Source organism: Eretmochelys imbricata, chromosome 6 (genome assembly GCF_965152235.1).
Source record: "Eretmochelys imbricata isolate rEreImb1 chromosome 6, rEreImb1.hap1, whole genome shotgun sequence".
Lineage (NCBI taxonomy): Eukaryota > Metazoa > Chordata > Testudines > Cheloniidae > Eretmochelys > Eretmochelys imbricata.
In genome coordinates, this window is record NC_135577.1 from 83538341 (window position 1) to 83557913 (window position 19573).

Sequence of the window (19573 nt, forward strand, 5' to 3'; positions counted from 1 at the left end):
ATGAGATGGCCGAGCACAAATAAACAAAAAAAGGGGGGGATGAAGGGTTCATGTAGAGTTCATGCACCTTGAAACATTCACGGCACACCCTGAGTGTTGTGTAGGAGCAGTGCACACACTGCTCCGTCCAAGGACATGGAGCATGGGAAGTCGCCCAGAGGACATGAACCATGGGAAGCTTCCTTGGAGTGGGCTCAAGGCCTGAGAACAAGGACTGTAGTAGATAGAGGCTGGTAAATAAAAATATTAATGAAAGTCATATTATTTCCTTTGTTGATGCCTTTTGCGTTGGAATATGTAATGCGCAAGAGGGAGAGAAATAAAAGGGAAGGTGGAAAGCTGACAGGCAGAAGCCCGTTAGCAGACCAGCTTGCTTGCTTGCTAAAGCCGTGTCCTGTCTTGTCATTAAACCGCCACAGATAGGGACACTGTATTGATTGGGAATATTAATTAAAATCCAGATTTTTAAAGTAACTCGAAATAAATGAAAGTCCTTCTATCAGGTAAAATGAAAAACACACTTAACTGAAGAAAATTAGGTTTATTTATGTGAATTAGAAAAATGAATTGTTAGAATTTTGGTCAAATGGTTAATGCTGTACAATTTACAATAGTATTTATATACAAATCTTATAATAAAATACAGTACATCACACTCTTCCTGAGTCACAGTGTGTTTCTCAGCTCCGTAGACGTTTTTCTTTTCTTGACTAATTTTTAACAAGGAAATACTATACTCATTTTGACAGTATTTGGTTTAGTGAGCTAATACTGGCACAAAAGAAAAAAGGCAATACATTAGAAAATACTTTATAGCCATTGCATTTTTAGTAGTTACATTTTTTTCTATATTAAAATATGTTCCTTGATAAAAATTATATTTTTTGTACTTTTTCTTTAAGTTTGTTGTATTTTGACACAAGATAAGCTAACTTCAGACATTTCCACCCCTCCTTGAAAAGATATGATTATTAGTGAGAGTCACGTATAGATACTTGATCATTTAAAAATCATGAAATAGATGCAGCTAGATAGATAGATGTCTGAATCAGAGGCACAGTGCATCAAAACTGCTGTCCTTTTCAGGTTATGTAAGTTTCAACTGTCTGGCTAGCATAATATAAAGTTAAACCAAAAAGTATATCCTGAAAAGTGAGGCTTTATATGAAGCAATAAGGCACCAGTTGTGCAAACACATACACATGTGCCTTAACTGTAAGCACATTAGTCCCACACTGCAAGTCCCTGCAGAACTGGGGCCAAAGTGAACAGGCATTGTGAAGCTGTAATATAACAGCAAGTGTTATATTGCTATATCTTGGACAGCTCAAGAGTTTATTAGCATTTAATTAAAGAAGTCAATATTACCTTAAATGCAGTGGGATATTAGAGCTCAACAATAATTTATCTTAAGGATGACAAGGACATTCAATATATGCAGTATGTTAAATTAGTACTTAGGAAAGACTGAACAGCAAGTAAATTTATGCCCCAGTTAAATCCAAAATCAATAATCACAGTAACTTTTGTTTTAAACAAGTATTGCCAAAAATAATTGAGTTTATTTAATGAATAAAAACGGCTGGCTCCTCAATATATCTAAGTCTTATTTCTTGTCTGCATTGATATTAGAAATGCACGGTTCTTGCAGATTTGTTATTTTATTAATGCAAATATATAGTTTATATTACGTTTGATATGTTTTACTCAGAGTGCTCAAATTTAAAAGGTCAATTATATTTAATAGAAAGCAAATCTCTAAAGAATGTTGTTTTTAAAAAATCATCTGGATTTCAAGCCAAAATTGAGCTAAAACTGAAACCAACTCTTCCTGACTACTGTAATTAGAAATAAAAAGGGACTTTTTTGCAGTGTTATCAAAGTGCTTAAGATACTTCAGAGAAAGTTGGTCTTTAGTTGAATGCTTGAACTTTTCCCAGGATTCTTTGCATGTTTAGGTGTTGTCTTGACTTTAATGCTTTCCTGATTGCCTTTTACAGCTGATTCAAGCCTGGCTTTCATAGTTGGAGAGGAAGCCATTACTTTTTTAAAAACTGATGAGTACTGTGGACCAATCTGCATCACGTTTTGCAAAGCAAACTCATGTAGATTTCTTGCTGAGTTTGTGGCTGACCCCAAAGAATTCTCATCCAAAAGAAAGGAAATAAGGAGGGGCAGGAGGCAGGCCACCAAATAAGCACCTATAAAAATTAAAAACTACACTTAGATATCAAATAATTTTTTTAAAGTTTTCAAATCCTAATGACTACTAAGCACAGAAAGAAAGTCAACATTTTTCTAAGACATACTGTTAACTAGCATAACTAATAATTAAATTTTGTTCAAAATTATAATTATGGGGGAATACATTTTGTTTTAGTTGATTCCCGACAGCCACTTAAGACATTAAAAGGGCATTGGAATTGAGGGACTTACGATGTTCTTCCTCAGCAATGGCTATGAGAGCTGCGACCACCTTTATTCCTTCCTGAATGACTTGCAGTTCAGCAGAATTCTCAGGCTTTGTTTTTTCTGTTTCCTGCAATTTCCTCATAATAGATGGTGCCAAAGAATGAATGTAAGGATATGAGACAGCTCTGTTGGGATATTGAAAGATGGAAAGCAGCAGCTGATAGCACTTAAGCTGTACCTAAAGGGGAAAAGTTACAGTTACAATACTGAATGTAAACAAAGTTACACTTAAAACTACATGTCAGAATGCCTTGGCATTTCAAACAATTTTGAAGATAAAGTTTTTAAAAGAAAAAAAGTGTACAAAAGCTTGAAAATTCACATGGCAAGAGAAACTTTTCATTAGCTAATGATAAAACACACTTTGAAAAGTTAAATGATGTCAGAAAAGTATCTCAGAATTATTTTAACAAGTAACGAAGAAACCATAAAACACATCTTGCACTCATAACTAAAAATGTCTAAATAGTGTTTTAGGCTCACGAGCCCACTAGGTTTCCTAACCATGTTAAAATGAAATTTTTGGAGAAAACTACACTTGACTAAAAGTAGGGGCTTACAATAGAAATGCTTACTTAATGCCTTAGGAGTCTAAGTGTCTATAGGACTTTTGAGAGGCTGAGGTGCCTAAGTTAGTTAGATGCTTTTGAAAATTTCACCCTGTGTCACTATTTCTTTTTTTGTAATTACACCTGGCTTTCTGAAATTCTTATTAGTGAAAGCCATCCTGCTGAAAATGGAGACTTCTAAAATTGGACATATAGCAATAGACTTAAAAAGTAAATATTAAAAAATAAATATTCTAGCAGTGAGTCATCAATTCTGATAATTAAACATTAAATAAAGCTGACTTTCTGATTGATAAATCAGTATAGAAAGAGGAGGAAAAAAAAACCTGGTTTACGATGGACTCCCACACTGGTCAATATAAAGACCACATTTGGGGAACTACTATTTAATTAACAAAAGCCCAAGGGAGTATCATCTTTAAAGCTGCACTTTCAGTGTGATAAAGGGTGAACCGCTATGATAGTGGTATACTTCCACCATGTAAGAAACAAGACAAAAATCCCCCTAATGTGCTGTTTCTGTCAAGAGTACAGATAGAGAATCAAAACAGATGACCTGGCAGAGTATTGCCCTAAGGTCTAAAATAAGTGCACAGAGAAAATTAAGGAAACATCCGCAAAACTAGATAACTTTCTTATCAATTTATCAAAGCATGGCGTTCTTATTTCCCAGATGGTGAAACAATAATATAGAAAATACTTCATTTGTACACAGAACATTTTAATGAACAACAGTTAAAAGCAAGGCACAGCACAGACCCACTAGCTCTGGCCAACTAGTTTAAAATTAACAAAAAGAAAAGGAGTACTTGTGGCACCTTAGAGACTAACCAATTTATTTGAGCATGAGCTTTCGTGAGCTACAGCTCGCTTCATGCCACAAGTACTCCTTTTCTTTTTGCGAATACAGACTAACACGGCTGTTACTCTGAAACCTAGTTTAAAATTGCACTTTAAAATACAACAGATCTAAATGGGACAGAATTAAAAAAAATTCTTTCAAATCAACACTTAGTTCGGTCCACTGAAACAGCTCAACAGAAAATGTGCTAGAAGAACTTTAGCATGCTTCTAACTGAAATACTCCTCTAGCTAGAAAAAGTACTTACTACAGGATCTTTTGAATCAAGTGCTATTTTAAACTTCTCAATACAACGCTTTTGAAGGCACTCTATGGTAATAACTTCTGGACTTGTAGACAAAATAAATACTGTAATGGCAGTAAGCAGGTTGACTTCATCAAGTTCTTGTTGAGCTCCATCTACTAAAGATAAAACAGTCTCAAATTCACATTCTAAAAGTAATATTGCCAATTGTAATGTTCTAAAGTGATGTAAAAAGTGCTCATGAAACATTTTTTGGCATGGCATTTTCTATATTATGTCTAAATGGAATTATACAATGGTGCAAACACATTAACTTTGTATTAAGAAAACATTTTTCTTTTGTATTTACTGATACAACTGTTCTCAGAAGAATCTAAAACCAATGGCAATTGATCTGGACGTGGTAGCAAATGACGACATACACAGGGATGGATTTCAAGTAGCAGGCTGCAACTTTATTAAACCTGTCACAGAGGAAGGGCACTATGGCTTTGTCACCCATACTTGCATACCAGACATTTTAAGTAGTTCCAGAGTGGGGGTAGACTCTCCTTAGTCTACCTCTAGGACTCAGCTCACTTTTCTGGAGTTCTACTGTCCTCCCCCTGCCAAAGGTGACTGAGGGTGCTAAAGGGGAGGATCTCAGCATGTGAGCACAAGGCCCATAAACAAAATCCCAAGTATTTTACTTCAGGGAATCATTTCTTTTAATCGCACTGGAATTAACATCCTTGCCAAGCACTATCACTAATTACTAAATCCTACCACTATTTAACCTAACTGTGCCTTCAGGATGCTGCGAGGAAGGCAAAAAACCTCCCCAGGCTGCTGCCAATTTGGCCCCTAGAATAAATTCCTTCCTGATCCCACATGATTGGTCAGACCCACAGCCTCTGCAATACACAGCTCCAAAGCCATCAGTATAGGGGTGGGGGTAGGCATAATAGGAGCTGGAATGGAACAAAAAGAAGCTCCACAGGGCCTGGGTTAGGGTTTAAATTATTGAAAGGGGAAGATGAGGGACCCATCAGCTCCCTTCCTCCCCAGGCTGGCCAATGAGTGGCTAGAATCTGGAAGAGGCTGCTCCTGCATCCCCCCAGCAAGTATTCTCCTCCCCCTTTCTACTGAGGCTGTCCCAGTCCCCACTGGTCTCATCAGGTTTTCCACTTGTTGAGCCATGTGCATGGCACTTTATTAAAGTTATTAATAGGAACTGCAAATGTAATGTTAAAATCTTAGAGATACATGAAAAAATTCCTCTTCATTACTGGAATTTGTATTTTACAGTGGGTTGAAGGGTAACTGCCGTAACTATTAGAACAAAATCAGTTGGAATCATGAGGAACGAACAGCATTTTTTTTTTTAAGGTTATGTCTTACAAAACTTAATTGCATTTCTTAACTGACTAAAACATTAATGGGTGAGGTAATGCAGTATTTTAGATGTAATTGAATTTCAAAGCATTTGATACTGCCTCATGAAATCTCACTCTCACAATTAACTCAGATCGGCTTGGAGAGGAATGCTGTCATATACACTGAACACTAAAAGTCCATAAACACATGGTAGTGTTGACTAACAATGTATCAAGTTGAAAAGTGGTGTCCAGGAAGCCTGTGGAAAGTCCAGTTTTACTTAACATTTTCTTTAATGACTTGGAACACAGGCTGCCTGTTAGAAATGTGCAGATAATGCTGAACTGGGGGTGTTGTAAACACCAATGAGGAAAGAAAAAGTGACACCAAAAGACCTAGAGAAATGAGAAACATGGTCAAAAAAATAAAATGACGTAAAGATTGAACAAATGCAAGCTAATAATGTTTCAGGAGTGTAAAAGGAGTTAAAATAATCATAACCATTCAGAAGAGAAAAAACAAAGCAGTAATGTTGAGAAAGACATAGTGAAGGGGTGATAAGACAGCAAATTAGACAGGAGTCTGCAGGAGATAGGAGCAGCAAAAACAAAGGGGCAGTGTAATTTTGGGCTCAGAAGCAGCACATCACAGAACAGAGAGAGGTAATAGTCCATCTCTGTACTGCTCTGATGTGACTACTCATGGAACATGGCACTCAGTTGGAAGTCCGTTTACAAGTAATACACTGATAATTGGAGAGATTTGGGAAAAAAAAGTATCAGCTGGCCTGAGCAATTAAATTCTTTTCTCATAAAATACATATCTGCAGATATTCTAAGTGTGTAATTATCTACCACACCTGCAAGCCCATGTCTAGACTAGGCAAATGTCAGGGTTCCTTCCCCACTCTGAACTCTAGGGTACAGATGTGGGAACCTGCATGAAAGACCCCCTAAGCTTATTCATCCAAAGGAAAGCAGATAGGTCCACTGATGGTGAAAGTGCTGTTTTAATTCTGACCTGTGGCCCTGGTACAGAGGATAAGCATGTAGCCTTCCACACATTAGAGCTCTGCGGGGGAGCACCACTGCAGTGGATACACCCTTTGAGTGCACTGTTCCAAAATAGGCTGGGGCAGAGGATAGCAACGGGCTGAGGCTGGGTGTAAACCACGTGAGGAACCATGAAATCTGCCTTCCCATTACACCAGTGACTACTACACCACAAAAGAGGCATGGAGAGACTCTGGTGGCCACTCCAACCTATAGACTGTAGTAGCAGAAATGGGTGTGGGCTGTACTTAAGAATATTAAAGTTGGACTGGGTGAAGTAAGTTTCACCCTCAGACATTAAGTTATCTTAACAAAGAGTAGTTCAGTTCTTCCACCACCATCTGAATCTTCTAGAGTTATCTGAATTTTAGCTATGCCAAGCATCTTTTCATCGTCCCCCTTTCATTTTTGGTTACCTGGATCCCAACAGTCAAGAACTGTGACGAAAGCACTACGAAGAAGTTCAGTCCAAGCAGTTCGGCTCTTCTCTGCTCGAGCCATAGGAGAAGACAATATCCCCTTAAGAGCTTGTAAAGATGCAGCAGCTGTCAAAGGTAACTGGCCATCTGGCAATTTCACAGCAGTTTCTCTGAGGACTCCAATAATTAGGTACAGGATAGTAGGGAGTACGGAAACACTTCCTATGAGACAAAACAAATGCTTGGTATGTCACTGTATAAAGCGAAAGACTTACAGAATTTGTTATTTTATAAATCACTTTTCTTCAATTCCCTTTTTATATATAATGTCTAAACAGTTTTTATTTCTAAAAGTTGCCTACTTATTGTAAGTCTTGGTTCCAGAAAAAAGTATTTAAACAGCATGTGATTTTATGTCAAATGTCAAACATAGAGGCAGATTGGCTACTGAAAGAGATGCTCTCCTTTTAAGTCAGATAGTCATTTACTTCACTGGGACTACTCACATACCTAAAGTTTATCATGTAAAAGTCAGAATTAGTGGGTGTTCAGAGAAAGGCAATGATAATGATGTGGAAAAATGCATATGAAAAAAAGAACGAAAAAAGATTTGGATTGTTTACTGTGGAAATGAGACAAATAAGAAGGGGCATAATATAATACACAAAATAAAGATGGTAGTTTGGGAGCTTCTGTTGTGTCTGTTTCAGAACACTAGAACAGGGATGACATTCCATGAAATTAACAGGTGGCAAATTCAAAACTGACAAAAAGAAATACTTTTCCCATGGCACATAATTAGACTGTGAAACTCTTTGCTGAAGGAAGTCAGTGAGCTAAGAATTTAGCAAGATTAAAAGAAGAGATAAGACATTGAACATGCATAATAATATCTAGAGTTATAATAGTTATAGCTAACAAAAATTTAGGAAAGCATCACACCTAATGTGAGGAGCAGGTTATCCCACATCTGCCAACAGTGTGGTTCTTACATCTCCCTCTGAAACATCTGGCGCTAGCCTTTGTTGGAAACAGAATACTGAACTAGACAGAACTTGGGTCTGACCCAATATGGCAATGCCTATGTTCCAACGTGTTTAAATGTTTAGACTGGGCTCTGCTAGTGCAGACACCTGAATCCTACTGAAGCCAATGGAGTAGAGTCCACCCATACATTTTGTGCTCTATTTTAGGACCTGACTAAGCAATGCGCACACTTAAAGTCAAAGTGCACACTTGACTTTATTGTGCTTAAGTCCATCGCTATTCAGCAAAATAGAATGAATAGAGATGTACTTAAATGCATTACTGAACCGGTGCCTTAGGTTCTTGTCCTTTTTCCTTAAAAGGAAAGAAAAAAAAATCTCTGAAACTTAACTGCAGGAACTTGGGAAGAACAGCTACTGAAGATCAGCAAACCAGTCCATTTATTATGATTATATTATACATAAGCACTACCATATAGGAGACCTGGGTTCAATTCCATGTCCTGATCTCTTGACTTAATCTGATCCTGCAAGTAATTTGGCTATAAAACTCCCTGATCTGCTAAAGGCAAAAAATGCAGCAGGGAGCAAATTCAACCCAAGGAGCAAACTAATTTTCCTCACAAATAGTGCCTCTCAGAGCCTAACAAAGCCATGTCCAAACTCTTTTCTTGTCATTCGAAAGATGAAAATCACTGGATTGAAGGTAACAAAAGTCCATCACCATCCAACATTAATCCTTATGATTGAACAGGGGAGCTGGTGACTGTTTCCAAAAGGAGATCCTCATCCCTTTGGGCTGGCAGGACAGTGACCATGACACAAGGACTCAACAGTAGAGTACAAATGAGTGGGAAAAGGGGCTGGTAAATGCAAAGGATAGGAATTGCTGGATTTATAGTTTGTACAGTACCATAGGTGTGAACAGTATTTTACATAAATATAGTGACAGGGCTCTGATTCAAGGAAATTACAATCTAAATTAGACCTAACTCAGCAACATATGAAAAAGCTGGGTTATGGAAGCACAAAGGTAATAACAGTGAAAGGTAACAAGATACGATAGATACATATGTCATAAACATAAAGGGAAGGGTAAACCCCTTTAAAATCCCTCCTGGCCAGAGTAAAACTCCTCTCACCTGTAAAGGGTTAAGAAGCTAAAGGTAACCTCGCTGGCACCTGACCAAAATGACCAATGAGGAGACTGGCAGGAGGGAGAGAAACAAAGGGTCTGTGTGTCTGTCTTTATGCTGTCTTTGCCAGGGATAGACCAGGAATGGAGTCTTAGAACTTTTATGACAGGTTTCAGAGTAACACAGATACAGACAGACATCATCTTCCTTTCCAAATGCAAACAGATGGACATCGTACCAAAAGGACTGAAGGTAAAAAATCCATTACAATCTACATACCACACAGACTATGCTGACAGCTTGTGCCACACGCTCTCAAAGAAACTGCGGAATCACCTGATCAACATCCTCTACAGCAAACAGGGAAAGATTAAGAATGAGCTCTCAAAAATGGATACTCTCATAAAAAACCAACCTTCCACACAAACTTCCTCGTGGCTGGATTTTACTAAAACTAGACAAGCCATTTACAACGCACACTTTGCTTCTCTACAAAAGAAAAAGGACACTAAACTTTCTAAACTACTACATGCTACAAGGGGCCACATCAATGGTTCCCTCAACCCACCTAGCAATATTGTTAACCTATCCAACTATACTCTCAGCCCAGCAGAAGCAGCTGTTCTATCCCGGGGCCTCTCCTTCTGCCCCTCCACCCCCACGAACATGATACAGTTCTGTGGTGACCTAGAATCCTATTTTCGACGTCTCCGACTCAAGGAATATTTCCAAAATACCTCTGAACAACATACTAATCCACAGAGGTCTCCCTACCAACACTACAGAAAGAAGGATTCTAGGTGGACTCCTCCTGAAGGTCGAAACAGCAGACTGGACTTCTACATAGAGTGCTTCCGCCGACGTGCACGGGCTGAAATTGTGGAAAAGCAGCATCACTTGCCCCATAACCTCAGCCATGCGGAACGCAATGCCATCCACAGCCTCAGAAACAACTCTGACATCATAATCAAAAAGGCTGACAAAGGAGGTGCTGTTGTCATCATGAATAGGTCGGAATATGAACAAGAGGCTGCTCGGCAGCTCTCCAACACGAGTTTCTACAAGCCATTACCCTATGATCCCACTGAGAGTTACCAAAAGCAACTACAGCATTTGCTCAAGAAACTTCCTGAAAAAGCACAAGATCAAATCCGCACAGACACACCCCTGGAACCCCGACCTGGGATATTCTATCTACTACCCAAGATCCATAAACCTGGAACTCCTGGGCGCCCCATCATCTCAGGCATTGGCACCCTGACAGCAGGATTGTCTGGCTATGTAGACTCCCTCCTCAGGCCCTACGCTACCAGCACTCCCAGCTACCTTCGAGACACCACTGACTTCCTGAGGAAACTTCAATCCATCGGTGATCTTCCTGATAACACCATCCTGGCCACTATGGATGTAGAAGCCCTCTACACCAACATTCCACACAAAGATGGACTACAAGCCGTCAGGAACACTATCCCCGATAATGTCACGGCTAACCTGGTGGCTGAACTTTGTGACTTTGTCCTTACCCATAACTATTTCACATTTGGGGACAATGTATACCTTCAGATCAGCGGCACTGCTATGGGTACCCGCATGGCCCCACAGTATGCCAACATTTTTATGGCTGATTTAGAACAACGCTTCCTCAGCTCTCGTCCCCTAAAGCCCCTACTCTACTTGCGCTATATTGATGACATCTTCATCATCTGGACCCATGGAAAAGAAGCCCTTGAGGAATTCCACCATGATTTCAACAATTTCCATCCCACCACCAACCTCAGCCTGGTCCAGTCCACACAAGAGATACACTTCCTGGACACTACAGTGCTAATAAACAATGGTCACATAAACACCACCCTATACCGGAAACCTACTGACCGCTATTCCTACCTGCATGCCTCCAGCTTTCACCCTGACCACACCACACGATCCATCGTCTACAGCCAAGCTCTGCGATACAACCGCATTTGCTCCAACCCCTCAGACAGAGACAAACACCTACAAGATCTCTGTCAAGCTTTCTTACAACTACAATACCCACCTGCGGAAGTAAAGAAACAGATTGATAGAGCCAGAAGAGTTCCCAGAAGTTACCTACTACAGGACAGACCTAACAAAGAAAATAACAGAACGCCACTAACCGTCACCTTCAGCCCCCAACTAAAACCCCTCCAACGCATTATTAAGGATCTACAACCTATCCTAAAGGATGACCCAACACTCTCACAAATCTTGGGAGACAGGCCAGTCCTTGCCTACAGACAGCCCCGCAACCTGAAGCAAATACTCACCAACAACCACATACCACACAACAGAACCACTAACCCAGGAACTTATCCTTGCAACAAAGCCCGTTGCCAATTGTGCCCACATATCTATTCAGGGGACACCATCACAGGGCCTAATAACATCAGCCACACTATCAGAGGCTTGTTCACCTGCACATCCACCAATGTGATTTATGCCATCATGTGCCAGCAATGCCCCTCTGCCATGTACATTGGTCAAACTGGACAGTCTCTACGTAAAAGAATAAATGGACACAAATCAGATGTCAAGAATTATAACATTCATAAACCAGTCGGAGAACACTTCAATCTCTCTGGTCACGCAATCACAGACATGAAGGTCGCTATCTTAAAACAAAAAAACTTCAAATCCAGACTCCAGCGAGAAACTGCTGAATTGGAATTCATTTGCAAATTGGATACTATTAATTTAGGCTTAAATAGAGACTGGGAGTGGCTAAGTCATTATGCAAGGTAGCCTATTTCCTCTTGTTTTTTCCTACCCTCCCCCCCCCGATGTTCTGGTTTAACTTGGATTTAAACTTGGAGAGTGGCCAGTTTGGATGAGCTATTACCAGCAGGAGAGTGAGTTTGTGTGTGTATGGGGGTGGGTTTTTGGAGGGGGGTGAGGGAGTGAGAGAACCTGGATTTGTGCAGGAAATGGCCTAACTTCATTATCATGCACATTGTGTAAAGAGTTGTCACTTTGGATGGGCTATCACCAGCAGGAGAGTGAATTTGTGTGGGGGGGTGGAGGGTGAGAAAACCTGGATTTGTGCTGGAAGTGGCTTTTAGATAAGCTATTACCAGCAGGACAGTGGGGTGGGAGGAGGTATTGTTTCATATTCTCTGTGTATATATAAAGTCTGCTGCAGTTTCCACGGTATGCATCTGATGAAGTGAGCTGTAGCTCATGAAAGCTCATGCTCAAATAAATTCGTTAGTCTCTAAGGTGCCATTAGAACTTTTAGTAAGTAATCTAGCTAGGTATGCGTTAGATTATGATTTCTTTAAATGGCTGAGAAAAGAATTGTGCTGAATAGAATAACTATTTCTGTCTGTGTATCTTTTTTGTAACTTAAGGTTTTGCCTAGAGGGGTTCTCTATGTTTTGAATCTAATTACCCTGTAAGGTATCTACCATCCTGATTTTACAGAGGTGATTTCTTTACTTCTATTTCTATTAAAAGTCTTCTTGTAAGAAAACTGAATGCTTTTTCATTGTTCTCAGATCCAAGGGTTTGGGTCTGTAGTCACCTATGCAAATTGGTGAGGCTTTTTATCCAACATTTCCCAGGAAAGGGGGGGTGCAAGTGTTGGGAGGATTGTTCATTGTTCTTAAGATCCAAGGGTCTGGGTCTGTAGTCACCTAGGCAAATTGGTGAGGCTTTTTACCAAACCTTGTCCAGGAAGTGGGGTGCAAGTTTTTGGGAAGTATTTTGGGGGGAAAGACGTTTCCAAACAGCTCTTCCCCAGTAACCAGTATTTGTTTGGTGGTGGTAGCGGCCAATCCAAGGACAAAGGGTGGAATATTTTGTACCTTGGGGGAAGTTTTGACCTAAGCTGGTAAAGACAAGCTTAGGAGGTTTTTCATGCAGGTCCCCACATCTGTACCCTAGAGTTCAGAGTGGGGGAGGAACCTTGACAACGTATTTGATATAATTATATTATTTTAAAAAGAATATAAAAAGGTTTGGTGACTGTGAAAAATGAAGTCTGGGGTGATGGTCAGATAAACACTATCTTCCTATTTTGTGTTTCTGTAGTTTACAAGATGGCTTTTGGACAAAGATGATATGGCACATTTCCCTTTGGAGCACATTTTTACAGCTGTATTATAAATTCCTAAATTGAGGATCTATCAAGGAAGCATGCAGCTACATACATATATCTGTGTGAAATAAAATGTGTCCATTAATCGCCTGCTTTACAGGGGAAAGACGGGAGAAAAGTATTTCAGCCTTGAAAACTACTTTACACTCTCACACTACTGCTTCTGTAACTATCAGCCTTTTCTTTTCTTTTTTTTAACTTTTGAGTACAACGAAAACAACTGGAAAATTGTCATAAGGAAATCTCCAAGACCTTGCCCCAGCATTTATCCAACAGAGAAAGTTATGTAGTAAGTATATGTTACTCTATCATCTTTTCATTTAATCTCCCCTCGTAACAAAATCACATATTGGTACCAACCATATCCTACCTTCAGGAGAGCAGACCGACGGAATGTCAGAGAGGATAACTAATGCTGCTGATACCAATCTACTTCCACTCTCTGACAACAACTGAGGTTTTCCAGCTTTAACTGCAGGGCTACCAGTTACTTTAGGATTAAGCTGGGGGAGCTGCCTCACTAGAATGCAAACACACAACTCCAGCGTTGCAAAGACTAATGACTTTCCAGGCACCAGTCCTCCTGTGTCTTTGCCTTCTCCAAATTCTGGCAAGGTCTCCTTTTCTGCAGCACCATCATCAACTATAACGAAAGGAAGAAGTAAGGAAGACATTAAGCACGCAGTGTTTTGTTGACGAAAGTTTAGTTCTTGAAGCTTTGTCATATCGGCAGGAGATAATTTACAGTTTAAATTCTAATGCAGCACAGTGTTAAAAGTTCCGTTAGAGGACAACTGTAGTTTGAAACAAATTTATAAGGATGCACTCATCTCAGCTGAATGTGGTGGGTCTTTGTTTGTCCAGCAGGAGAAAGGGATGTTGCTCCATTAAGGGTCCTTTGGGTTGCTCCATTAAGGGTCCTTACGAGGGAGGGGAAAGAGGGATGGACTTACCTACGTAAAGCCAAGGGGACAACAGGAAGAGGCCAGACCAGCTGGGAGCACTGACCGTCATGTACACAGGGGAGAGGGGTATTTATACCTCTATGCCAGGGGTCTCAAACTCAATTTACCTTAGGGCCAGTGCCAGTCCTCAAATCCTCCCAGTGGGCCAATAATGTCACTGAAGATGGTGTTCAGAAAAGAAAACATTTATATTATATTTTTTATTTCCAATTTCTTAGAAATAATAAAACTGTCATACAAGTTTATACAATTCTTCGCCTCCTAGAGAGATTTTAGTGTTTGCCAGACACCTGGCAACGCTTCAGTTCTGTCAGTTTGTTGATGTTTGGCCTCAGTGACTGAGCAGTTGAAACCTTCAGGATTGCAGCAAGGGGTGCATCAGATAGTTGTGTTCAGTATTTTGACTTCTTTATATTCATCGAGGAAAAAAGTGACGCTGACTCCATGGCTGATTCTGCCCGGCAACTAACGATGCTGCCTCCATGGCTACTTTGCCCAGAAACTAATGATGATAACTCTGTTCCTCTCCCACAGCCAATGGGAGCTGCAGGGGGCGGTGCCTGCTGCAGAGATTGCCAGCAGCGTGTCTGCCTGCGTCTCTTCTCCCACGGCCTCAGTGGGGAGGTTCTTGGGCTGCAGATGGTCCACGGGCAGGACTTCGAGAACCCTGCTCTATGCATTCCAGAAGGATCTCTCTCTTTCTCTCTTATCAGTCACTGCAGCAGCTAAATTGTCTAAAGATTTCATCCTCACTGAGCATGCTCCAGCCCCTCAGAGCTGCTAGGTGGGACCAAACTGTGCATTCAACCCCTACAGAATGACTGAACATGCTTCAGCCTAAGGCTACAGAGGCAAAGCTGGGCTTCCCATAGAATTGCTGGTCCTGGCAGCTGCAGGCTGACAGCAGGGAGCTTCTCTCCTCTGTGCTTTCAGTTACCCCCCTGCTGGCATTCAGGCATCATAGAGAAGTAAGCCACCTGACTCAACTGCAGCGGGGACAAGAACTGGATCAGAGAGAAGGAATGGAGTAAATTGGGACAAAGTGTCCAGTGAGAGTTGGACTGGAAGGGAGGGGAAGAAAGACAAACTATCACGAAGAGTTGGGGGACGGGAAGTGGGAGAGACTGGGCATGGAGACTGGGAGCCACTGGGGGTGTGACTGACTGGGCAAGGAGACAGGGTGTTAGTGAAGGATAGATCTTTGGGGGCGGGGGCAGGTTGGGAAACTAAATAGATTTGACAAGGAATTGCGGGGAGAGCACTGGGAATAGCTGGGCAAGGAGACTAGGGCAAGGAGCCAGGAAGGGGGGAAATTGGACCAAGAGCCGGGGAAGGATAGGAACTGACATGGATGAGGAGCCCAAGGATGGAGACTGGGACTGGTAGCCAGTGGAGGAAACAGGATGGGACGGAGAGAGATTAGATGAAGATACAGAAGAGGAGAAATGAGACTGGCTAGGCAATAAGACTGGAACTGGATCCCAGATGACAAGACTAGGACTTGCTGGGCAAGAGGACTAGCAGAATGGGACTAGAACGAGGAGCCAAAGTAGGGAAGAGACAATACTAGGCTGAGGAGGACCAACAGGTAGTAGGCTCTGACACCATGAGAGAACACTCTCCTCCAGAGTGTAGAGTGGAACCCAAGATATCTGAGTCCCTCTGCTGTCAGCATTGCAAATATCTGTGAAACCCACTGGTAAACTGCACCTCGTCCCCTTCTAGTGTAGTCCACAGAGCGGATGCCAATCAGCTACTGCTAACAGTTACTCTGTTAATTCAAGTGGCAGAGATCTCTAAGGTGGATCTCAAGGTTCAACCTTGCTGATGAACCAGCTGGAGGATAGTATGATGCCATGTGATGGAATTGCTGATTTTTCAGATGGCTTTTTAAAAAAACCTAAGGAATTATACACAAAAAAACTCCTAAAATCATCAAAGTAGCAAAATCAAGCACTATTAAGTCAAGAAATGTCAGTATTGAGAAATACCTGTGCAACCTTAATTCGGGCCCTTGTGCACAAGCATTATGATAGAGCGCTTAATCACATGGTCACATATAATTTTTTCCACAGGATCCCTTCCTCATTCAGTGCATAGGATAAACCTGCTCTGGGGATGAATCAGGGTTGTATAGTGAAAGAGTACAGTGGGATTGTATGGGGTTGTCCACGGGGCCTCTGCATCGTTTGTTGCAGAAGCTGGAAGATGTGTGATAAATAAGACAGTGGATTGGAGGAAGGAGACTGCATTTCATCACTTTTCAGTGCTTGACTTTGCAAACTTAATGTTCTTTTAATGTATTTTTGTGTATGTAATAGCTTTACATACATTTATACAGAATATATAGTAAAAAATAATTGAGACCATTTTAGATAATGTCATTTTGAAGATTAAACCTAATCTGCAGTTATTTCTTCATATGAAAAACTAAGGAAATAATCTGGCCAATAACCCAGCCAAAGGAAGAAATTAGGTTGGTCTGGCATGATTTGTTCTTGATGAATCCATGCTGACTATTCCTTATAATCCAGTTATCCTCTTGGTGCTTTCAAATTTTTGTTAAGTAATTTATTCTAGTATCTTTCCAGCTATCATGGTTAGTTTGACTGGCCTGTACCTCACTGGGTCCTCTGTTCCCCTTTTTTTAAAGACAGGCATTATGTTTGCCCTTCTCCAATTCTCTGGGACCTCATCCATCCTCCATAAGTTCTCAAAGACAATCTGTAATGGTTCCGACATTACTTCAGCTGGTTCCTGAAGTACGCTAGGGTGAATTTCGTCAGACCCTGCTGACTTGAATACATCTAACTTATCTATTCTTTAACCCATTCTTTCCCTATTCCAGCTTGTGCTCCTTTCTCCCTTGTTGTTAATATTGTGTTGAACATTTGGTCAGTTAACTTTTTTAGTGAAGCCTCAAGTAAACTAGGCATTAAATCCTCAGCCTTCTTCATGTCATCTGTTATTAGATCTCCTTCCCTGCTCAGTAGAGGATCTACACTTTTGTGTCTTTCTCTTGCTCCTAAAACTTATTTATACAACGTCTTCTAATTGACTATTATATGCTTCTGAGCTGTAGCTGATTTTATACCTCAGTTTTTCTGATTTCGTCCCTATGTGCTTGCAGTATTCCTTTGTATGCTTCCTTAGCAATTTGTCCATGTTTGCATGTTCTCTAATGACCTGAAAAATCAAAAAGGAATCCTAAAGAGCTCCTGATAGGAAGAAGAGTAAGAGGCCAGTATGGCTCTATCTTTCTTTTGCATCAGGACAGTTTACAGTAGTGCCTTTTATATTGTTTCTTTACAAAATCATCAGCTCTCCTGAATTCCTTTATTCCTTCAATTTTCTTCCTCTAGGACCTTAAGTACCAGTTCTCAGAGTTTGTTAAAGTCTGGAGTCCATTGTCCTTATTCTGCTACTCTCACTCCCTTTCCTTAGAATCATGAAATGAGTCATTTCATGATCACTTTCACCCAAACTGCATTCCACCTTCAGATTCACAACCAATTCTTTCCCACTGGTCAGAATCAAGTTTAAAATGGCTGTCCCCTTTCTCTACTTTTTGAAACAAAAAGCTGATTCCAACACATTCCAAGAACTGTGCTGTGCTGTATTACTTTCCCAATAGATATCTGGGTAGTTAACGTCCCCCATTACTACCAGGGTTTGGACCTATAGTGTTAGGTCGATGTCAGGCAATTTATGTCAACCTAATTATGTTAGTGTAAACACTACACTTCGCTCCCGCCAATGTAAGAGTCCTACCACACCAACATAATAATTCCATCTCTACGAGAAATGTAGGGCTTATGTTGGTGTAGTTAGGGCAATGATGTGCTCATGTAGACAGTGAATTACTTACATCGCATGTTGGCTGTAATTCTTATCAATTTCATGGCTCCATGCTGGAGCTAGCTCCAGCTAGAGCCTGGCTGCCCTCCAGGCTCCCTGCTCCCAGCCAGGCTGCGCCCACCCCACTTGGAGCCCAGCTCACCCCAGCCCCCCATTCCCGGCCCAGTTGCTGCCCAGGCTCCCTATTCCGAGTTGGGCTGTGCCGTGCCTGCCCAACAACCTGCTCCCCACTGCCAGCTGGGCTGCTACCCGAAGGCTCCTGGCTCCCTGTGGGGAGTCCAATGCTGTATGGAGGCTTCCCACCACAGCCAGGCTCCTGGCAGGGAGCTCTGTGCCTCAAGTCCAGGTGGTTCCCAAGCTCCTGGTGGGGAGCCAGGATCCTTGGGAAAGCTGCTGGGCTCCCCACGGGGAACCTCAGGGCAGCTGCAGGGCTCTCCATGGGGAGTGGAGAGCCCAGGACATAGTCTGGCTCAGAGCGAGGAGCTGCGTGTGGAGATGAGCACCTAGGCTCTCAACCTCCCCACCCCTGGCCCCTCTTAAGTTGGTGGAAGTGCTTCTGGTGAGGATGCACACCACTGACAGGAGGGTCGTGTGGACATGAACCACCACAATAATTACTGAGGTGGTTGTAAGTCAACCTAATACAGGTTGACTTATGTTTCTAGTGTAGACTTGGCCCAGGTCTTGTGTTTTGAATATTTCTGTTATTTATTCTAGAAATGCCTAATCTACCTCTTTTCCAAAGTGCCTGTTTAGTCATACCTATACATTAAATGAACAGAAATATGACTCACGATAATGTGTACTTCTGAGAGATTGTTCACACTTCTTGCATGGTTGAAGTTACTAGATCTTCGACCTTATCCATCAACATAGGAGAGAATAAGTCTATTGGTTAGAACAGGGGGGCCTGCAGCCAGCACTGATGGGTTCAATTTTTAGTTATATCACCAAATCATTGCCTGACTTTGGGCAATTTAATCTATATGTCGCACTTGCCTCACTTTACTCAGCCATAAAATACATATAACACTTGTCTCACAGGGGTGGTTTTAAGGATTAAATGTTTGCAAATCCCTTTGAGTGCACTGAATGACACAGGCAATGTAAGAGCTATGTTTTACTATGATGATGATTAAAATTAGATGCACTCAGATTCAGTAGCAAATCTAGAACTACAGGAATCAAGGATCAAAATAATACAGCATTTTATCCATGGTTGGGTGTCTGAGCATGTAAGCTCAGCAGGGTCAACCACGTAGCTTCCAAGCAGTGAGGTGGAGAGACTCGAGACTGGGATGTTGAGGCCTTCTGTGATGAGGTCCAGAACTAGAGGTAGAGCGACTGGAGTTTCCACTGATCGCTCCAGTAGCGTGGTGTACCAATGCTGATGTGGCCAGGCCAGTGCCACCAGGATCACCGAGGTTCGGTCTCTCCAGATTTTGAGGAGGACCTTGTGAATCAGCGGTATGAGAGGGAATGCGTAGAATAGGCAGTTCTTCCATGGAAGGAGAAACACATCTGCCAATGAATCCGG

General features: G+C 41.4%; 1 protein-coding gene across 4 annotated transcripts in view; it reads right to left on the bottom strand.

Moving 5' to 3' along the window:
• Nucleotides 1–544: 544 nt before the first annotated feature.
• Nucleotides 545–19573, bottom strand: part of HEATR5A (HEAT repeat containing 5A) — a 119404-nt gene continuing 100375 nt past the window's right edge. For 3 of the 4 annotated variants that reach the window (XM_077819003.1, XM_077819001.1, XM_077819004.1), the window contains 5 exons: nt 13584–13856; nt 6972–7196; nt 4151–4305; nt 2437–2650; nt 545–2201 (listed from right to left, as the gene is read on the bottom strand). In XM_077819003.1, the coding sequence (XP_077675129.1) occupies nt 1897–2201; nt 2437–2650; nt 4151–4305; nt 6972–7196; nt 13584–13856 (1172 nt within the window). In that variant the 3' untranslated portion in view covers nt 545–1896. The remainder of the gene's footprint in view (nt 2202–2436; nt 2651–4150; nt 4306–6971; nt 7197–13583; nt 13857–19573) is intronic. The other variant, XM_077819002.1, reaches the window with a different exon arrangement.